Source organism: Sorghum bicolor, chromosome 1 (assembly GCF_000003195.3).
Source record: "Sorghum bicolor cultivar BTx623 chromosome 1, Sorghum_bicolor_NCBIv3, whole genome shotgun sequence".
Taxonomy (NCBI): domain Eukaryota; kingdom Viridiplantae; phylum Streptophyta; class Magnoliopsida; order Poales; family Poaceae; genus Sorghum; species Sorghum bicolor.
In genome coordinates, this window is record NC_012870.2 from 56,854,606 (window position 1) to 56,862,305 (window position 7,700).

The window sequence follows — 7,700 nt, forward strand, 5'->3', positions numbered from 1 at the left end:
GTGAGTGTGCGCATCATTCCGCAGAGCTGAGGCCATAGCGACAAGTTGTAGCAGAGGAAATCGATCAGGAAGAGATCGAGAAGATGGGGAGGCAGCAGCTTTGCATGGTGTTCCTGATGGCGTTCCTCGTCGTCTCTACCATGGACGTTGTCCACGTGGCCGCAGGTATGTACGTACGTAGGTGCACCTTGTATGCTTCCCTCTAGCCACACACACACAATAGCAGCAGACGTTCTACGGCGATACGATTCAGTTGTGAAGCTACACGCATGTTAGTTACGTCGCATGACAATTGACATGCATGTGCAGGTAGAGCTAGCTAGGGCTAACTGGCTGCTTTTGTGTGGTGCGTACAGGGAGAGGGCTAGGGGAGGGGAGCTATGGAGCCTTGATCCCCGGCGGCACGCCTTCCGTGCCTCGTGGCCAGCCATACACTGGCCGAACATGCACAAAAATCTACGCGTGTAAACCGCCTGCTGCTGCTGACGCTGACGCCGCCGGCGGAGCGCCATGACGACGATCAGCATGCTTGGCCTGTTTAGATTGGGGCTGAAAATTTTTTGGGTGTCACATCGAATGTGTGGGAAGGATGTCGGGAGGGATTTTTAGAAACTAATAAAAAAATAAATTACATAGCTCGTCAGGAAACTGCAAGACAAATTTATTAAGCATAATTAATCTGTCATTAGCATATGTGGGTTACTGTAGCACTTAAGGCTAATCATGGAGTAACTAGGCTTAAAAGATTCGTCTCGCGATTCTCAACTAAACTGTGTAATTAGTTTATTTTTTTATCTACATTTAATGTTCCATGCATGTGTCCAAAGATTCGATGGGATGGATGAAAAAATTTTTGGTGGGGAACTAAACAGGGCCTAAGAATAATAATTTCCTTTGAACAACAAGGCGCCTCTAGTCTAGGCTCTACATAATCACTAGTAGTAATCAGGTTAGTATGAGTCTATATAATAATTTAATAAGATCCAAACTGTAATTGGGCGGAGGCGCTGTGTGTGCATGTACCCGTGATGGAGATGTAAGTGGGATGTTCGTAAGCCTGGAGTCTTGAGATGAAGGCAAATTATTGAACTATTCTGTGCCAAGTTGTTTATACTCTCCACTCCCACCATACTACTACTAGTGGTATGCCCATGCTAACGTCACGGAAAAAGTTAAAAAGACAATAGGTTTCTATAAAATAAGAATATATATAGCACAAAAATAAAAGACTGAATGTGTTCAATCTAACATGGATCTCACATCTTTTCACTTCGCATCCTCTGGAACGCCATGAAGATATAGAACGTTGTTGCACCTGTATGTAGATGTACAAACATAAGAATTGAATCATACAAGGGCCAAAGATCCAAATTCTAAAAAGTTCTAAAAGGTGCACACCAATTTAAGTTTTGAAGCCCTAGCCTTCCTTCACATGTAACTTGATCAACACTACCATAGTACTTTCTAAGTATCTGTACTTGGAGTAGGGCAGCTGGATGACAGGATGGATGATAGCTTTTCCTAGTTTTATATCTAGATTTATTACAAAACAAAACTACTTGACATGAGCTTACAATTGATTTAGTGATAAAAGCTATAGAAGTAAATTTACAATTGATTTAGTGATAAAAGCTATAAAAGTATATTTAGCTTTCTTCAAATGAATGTCCCATCGAGCACAGACTTGAATTTTAGAAACATGACCACATGAATGTCATTGCTCCTTCAAATACTTTGCCTCTGCACGCAACCTGCAGCACAGTTTTAGCTTCACATCAAATACCTCAGCTCACAGTCTGATGTGGAACAACTTTGCAAGATGTATTTTTTTTTTTCTCACCTGGATCGTCGATGACAAACGTGACAGCATCCCTGTGCATAGCCCCACCTGATTTAGGCAACGTGGTTCAAATTAAATTTGCAGAAAACATGTCCTTATTCACCACTTTGATCCTGTCAATGTACCAATGTCACCTCAGTCATATACACTTATCACTATTCACCAATGTCCTTATTCACCACTTTGATTCTATAGCAGGTTTTGTAGTTCAGGAAAACAAATCTTGTGTGTAAAATTGTATTCCGCCAAAGAATAGAAGCTCTTGAGCAGGTTGCAATATCACAGTTTTCTTTTTCAGTAGAAATAAATTGGCTAATATAGAAAATCTTGCAATGATTAGGGTGCAGATTTATTACCAGACAAGCACCAAAGTAACTTGAGTTCTCAGTTTCAGGTTACAGGAGTATACCAAGTTACACAGATTTATTGCCTAGCCTAGCATTACAATACCAAGTTACACAGAGAACTTGAACTAAAAAAATGATCCAAGAAAGGAAATGTGAAGAAGTCACCGAGACAGTAGGAAGCTACATGTTTCCAGCAATCCCAGACCTAGAGAGTATCAATCGAACAACTGGATTCCATACCGAGCATCATATTATGAAATCAGACTCTAAATGTATTTCTAAGCATTCATATTTTCAATCTAAGGCAATACCATAAAGAAAAAAAAGTTAAAAGTAGGAACAGTACACAAATCTCACCATGGTATATCCCCACCTGACATGAACAGGAAACCTTGGACCCTTCTCTCATATTCCATTAAATTGCAATGAAAACAACACATTAGATGTCCACAGATAAACAAACCGAATAAGCACCCACCATTGGCCCCTGTTTCAAGCATGGAAAATTTGAAGTCTGTAAGAACTCTGCTCACTGATGTGAAATTCATAATCTGCAAGAAAATCTGAATGTATGAGAGCATGCAGCCAGGTATCATCTGGTTCAAGCCACAGAGATACTATGACAACACAGTTAGCACTAAATCTAGTTCTTCTATACTCAATTTCCTCTTGACTCTAGTTTGGCATGCACAAACGACCATAGCTTCCCTTCCCGTGAAGGAAACGAACCAGTCCAAGAAAGCACCACGGGGAGCGAGCGGGCGTAAAAGCAGCGCTGAACTTTACCTGCAACTGAATCGGCGAGCACGCGAGCGCGGAGGCCGACGGAAGACGACGACACGCCGGCGTGGCGTCGGGCGCGGCGGAATCGCTGCGAGGGGAATCAGGAGCTCCGCCCGTGGCAGCATGGTGCCCATGACCTACCCTGCGTGGCTGCGTCCCATCGCCCGTGAATGGTGGCGTGATTGAAAAAAGAAAACTATGTAATTTCATTTGCCGGTGATTGAAGCCATCGGTGCTCGATCCGCGACCTTGGGTGAGTGCGCGCGGGCGAGCGTGGGAGTGAGGAGAGTTGGAAGCGGCTTCTCACCTTTTAATCTCAGACGTTGGATTCTTAGTTGGTGTGTTGTGAGCCGTTGATCTTGAAGGAGGGATGTGACTTCAAGAAGATTTCAATTATAGTAGAGACTTGGCAAAAACGTCTTCGGTATGTGAGCAGTTTACAAATTATTGAACTAATATGTATCAATCTATCAAGTTCACTTAGCAGAAAAGTTAGAGAAAATTTCCATTTTGACATCAGAAAAAAATATGGCTTTCTTATTTGACTCCAAAACTAAAATGCTTTCCTATCTGTCCATAACTCAAGTTTTTGTTCCTATTTAACATTTCCATTAGTTCTGTGTGAAAACACGGTTAGTTGTTGAAGTGGGGGCAATAAGGCCTTGTTTAGTTCCCAAAAATATTTGTAAAATTTTTCAGATTCTCCGTCACATCGAATCTTTAGACGCATGCATGGATTATTAAATATAGACGAAAATAAAAACTAATTGCACAATTTAGTCGGAATTGACGAGACGAATCTTTTAAGCCTAGTTAGTCCATGATTGGATAATATTTACCACAAACAAACAAAAGTGTTACGGTGTCGATTTCACAAATTTTTTTGAACTAAACAAGGCCTAAGAAAAGACTAAAATGTCCTTAGAGGAAAAGGAAATAGAGGAACTTGGTCATCTCTTGAGTCCATGCCCCTCTACTTCCACCGAGGGTAAAACGGTCTTTTCTCCTAGAACTTAACACTGTTAACTGTGTAAAATGACAGAAATGTGGATATTTTTCGATCGTATTCGAAACCGAATTCGTTTAGAGGGATTTAGATTTGTCCGTATCCGAGTTCGAAAATTCAACATCCGATACCATATCCGTATCCGAATACTTAAATCGTATATTCATAATGTCGACATCTAATCTTATCTTATCCGACATAGTTGACATTATCCGTATTCAAATCCGAATCCGACCAGAAATATGAAAACAAATATGATATCGATGATATCCGTCCATCCCTAAATGTCAGGTACTAAAGAAAAACTCAACTGGAGGACAGAAAGGAAAGAATTATCTTTCGATGTCAAATAAGAAAGTGTCATTCTTTCTAGTGCCAAATAGAAAATTTTCTCAAAAAGTTATAACTGAAAATATTGTTTGCTGATTTATTCTGAGAGAAAAACACTGTTGAATTGTTGAATGGCTGACAGTCGACAAATAAACTCAAGTGAACAAGAAAAAAATGTGGAAATTGACATACTAAATTTTTAACTACTGCATTATTACCAGCCCACCTCCTCATTTGCATTGCAGTTGGCTTTCCCAAAAGATCATTTTAGTTTTACTATGGTCTCAAAAGCATGACAACTTTTTTTAAAAGAGAGAGAGAAGAATAGCAGCCAAAATATTAATAATTTGATGAAATTAATCTGAGTGCAAGATTAAGCTGGCCGAATATGCTCAACTTCAAAGCGTTCAAAATAATTAAAGAAAGACAATACAAGCGCAGGATCTAGGCCATGGCGCATTAGGACCACCAATTCTGAGGGGATGAGTCAAGTGGCCCACGACGAGTTCAGCCCAAGACGGGGGAGAAAAACCCTTGGGTCGTTTCCTATTTTCACATCCGAGCTAAGCCAAAGCCAAAGCCAAGAGCAAATCCAAGTCCTATCTTTTCATCAAAATCAAGGTCATGTTTAGTTCCTGAAATATTTTGAAAGTTTTCAATATTTCTTGTCCAAATCTTGTGGCACATGTATAGAACATTAAATATAGATAAAAGAAATAACTAATTGTATAGTTCACTTGTAATTTGTGAGATGAATCTTTTAAGCCTAGTCTTGCGAGATGAATCTCCTCTAGCTAGCGATACGAGACTAAAGACATCATGTTGTGAGCAACAACTAAAAACAAAAGAGATGTGACCTTGTTTTTCTTGTTAAGACCCAGGCAGACAACACCACCTCAGGCAAATGTGTCATGGATGGATACTTGTTATTTTGTTCTTTTCTCTGCCTTTTCTAATATTAACTCAAAATTTATTTCCATACTATATTATCTAAAATTTATTTATACAAAAGTGCATGTGATATATGGATTAGGTGGGTTGATATAAACTGCTTTGCTATCACGGACTGTGTTTGCAAAACCCATGGGTTTACGGATTTGGATACTACATTTCCAGATCCATGCTCATAAACCCGCTAGGTTTAGCTTTTTACCCATTAACAAACTCATAGATAGAGAAATTGATCCAGATACATGTCCTAATAATGTAAAAACGCATAAAGTTTCGGGTTTCAGGTTAAACCAAGCATATATGCTTGAGGTTAGCCATTAGCTTGTGTAGTGTTTTGGTTTGGTGCTTATTCGCATCCAATATTTTGGCAATTGAATTTGATACGATGCTATGCTATGGTTCGCTGCTAAGCTTGCTTGACAGGTTTCTTTTTCAGTTACCAGCCCGTTAGTGCGGTGTGAAGTGTACAGTAGTACCCTGTTGAAACAATATATAGTGCATATGTCTCGGTTTTCCTTACCAAGTTTATGTGTTAATTAGTAGAACAAATTTATCCATCCAGGGAAAAACTTCAAGAGTAGCTAGGACTATAGAGGGATAAAGAGACCGATATCTCTAGTTCATACAAAATGATTCACATAAGTAGGGTGACTAATTATTTTTTATTCAAACAACAAAAATATGGTTGATCGTTTCTTCTAATATGCATGCTAGAAAGCTGCTATGTTGATGAGAGAAAGGTTAGTCAAATTGATTCCTTTTGCAGTTGAGCTATTAAGGCTTTGTTTACTTCCACCTCAAAACCTAATTTTTTTTAAGATTCTTTGTCACATCGAATCTTTAGATGCATGTATGGAGTATTAAATATAAACAAAAATAAAAACTAATTGCATAGTTTTGTCGAATTTACGAGACAAATTTTTTAAGCTTAGTTAGTCTATGGTTAGATAATAATTACTATAAACAAACGAAATTGCTATAGTGTCGTGAATTTTTTCCCAATAGAAACTAAACACGGCCAGACGGGAATGCCTACGCGGGTCCTCTATCGATCGAAGGGCACTCATTGAAGGTTCCATCCTCTTTCAAATAGAATAGCAAAGCTAGAGCCTACAAAAGATAGAGCAGGCCTATCGTTCTGATTGATGTCCAGCAGAATTAAACTATGGCCTTGTTTAGTTCCGAAAAGATTTCGGATTTCGGTACTGTAGCGCTTTCGTTTATTTATGATAAATATTATCTAATTATGGACTAACTAGGATCAAAAGATTCGTCTTGCGATTTACAGCTAAACTGTGTAATTAGTTTTTGCTTTCATTTATATTTAATGTTTCATGCATGTGCCGCAAGATTCGATGTGACAGGGAATCTTGAAAACTTTTTGCTTTTTCGGGTGAACTAAACAAGGCCTATGCAAGGTACGTGTAACGATCCAAATAAACCGTACTCCTTCACCTTGACTAGCTATCTTTGAGAATCTCCAATAATGCCTTAAAATAAGTGTCAGAAATCAAGTTTTAAAAAGCTTGCAAAAAATAATAGGAAGAAAAAAAAATCACCCTAGTTCTCCAACAGTTCCCGAGATTTCATTAAAATAAATCATTTCTTTGGCAATGCCGTCTTACACAACTCAACGTGTTTGTTCCACTAGTTTGAGTTTGGGTAAGGGCTTGTTTGGATATACTCTCTCCATAAAGGATTTACAAAGTCATTTAGGATATAATTGCGCTTACCAAAGAGTAATTAATTAGAGAATATTTTTCTCCTAATAAATAAAGTTACGGATGCATCTCTTCTGAAAAACAATCAAGGCTCACTGTTGGCACTCGGTTTCGCGTTTGGCCTCGCTCGTGAATTTGGGCGCTCACAAATAAATGACGCGGCGGAGAACTGAGGCCGAGCGTGCGTATACGTAGCGGCGCAGGGGCAAACACGTCAAAAATCAACCCCATCGCCTAGAACGACTTTCTTTGCCAAAACATCGTCGCCCAGAATGACTGGTAAAAGCTATACGGAGGGAGTATATGGTTAGTTACTAGTTGGAGCTAAAAATTAGTCCAAACTAGTTATGGTTAACTGGCTAGTTTGGTAACAACTAGTTGAAAACTTGGCTAAAAAAATTGCCCCTTTTGTTAGATGGTAGCACATGGTTAGAATCATGTAACATGATCAAGATATTTCAAGCTAGGTAACATAGCATAGAGCATGATTTTAGAAAAAATCTCAATATAGTTTCATATTTTTTCGAGTCAAAACAAATTTTCAATGAACTTTTTAAGATTAAACCAGGTTTTATGATTTTTAATTGTATTAAATTTTCAAGTAAAAATATGTTTGGATATTTTTTGAACTTTTAGATAGCTTCTATAAAAATATTTCTAGTTCGATTATCTTACTTTCAACTTAGTCCTCCTTTAACATGGTGCTACATAGTAAAACTATC

General features: G+C 38.5%; 1 protein-coding gene and 1 long non-coding RNA gene across 2 annotated transcripts; one reads left to right on the forward strand and one right to left on the reverse strand.

The window, feature by feature from the left end:
* Positions 1-1,100, forward strand: LOC110434127 (protein WIR1B-like). Its single transcript, XM_021457884.1, has 2 exons — positions 1-165; positions 357-1,100. Exons 1-2 carry the CDS (start codon positions 84-86, stop codon positions 512-514), a joined length of 240 nt encoding a protein of 79 aa, XP_021313559.1. The 5' UTR covers positions 1-83; the 3' UTR covers positions 515-1,100.
* On the reverse strand, positions 1,229-2,806 carry LOC110434133. The gene is made up of 3 exons (XR_002451612.1): positions 2,561-2,806; positions 1,399-2,414; positions 1,229-1,315 (listed from the first exon to the last, which is right to left on the reverse strand). It is a non-coding gene; the product is annotated as an uncharacterized LOC110434133 (long non-coding RNA).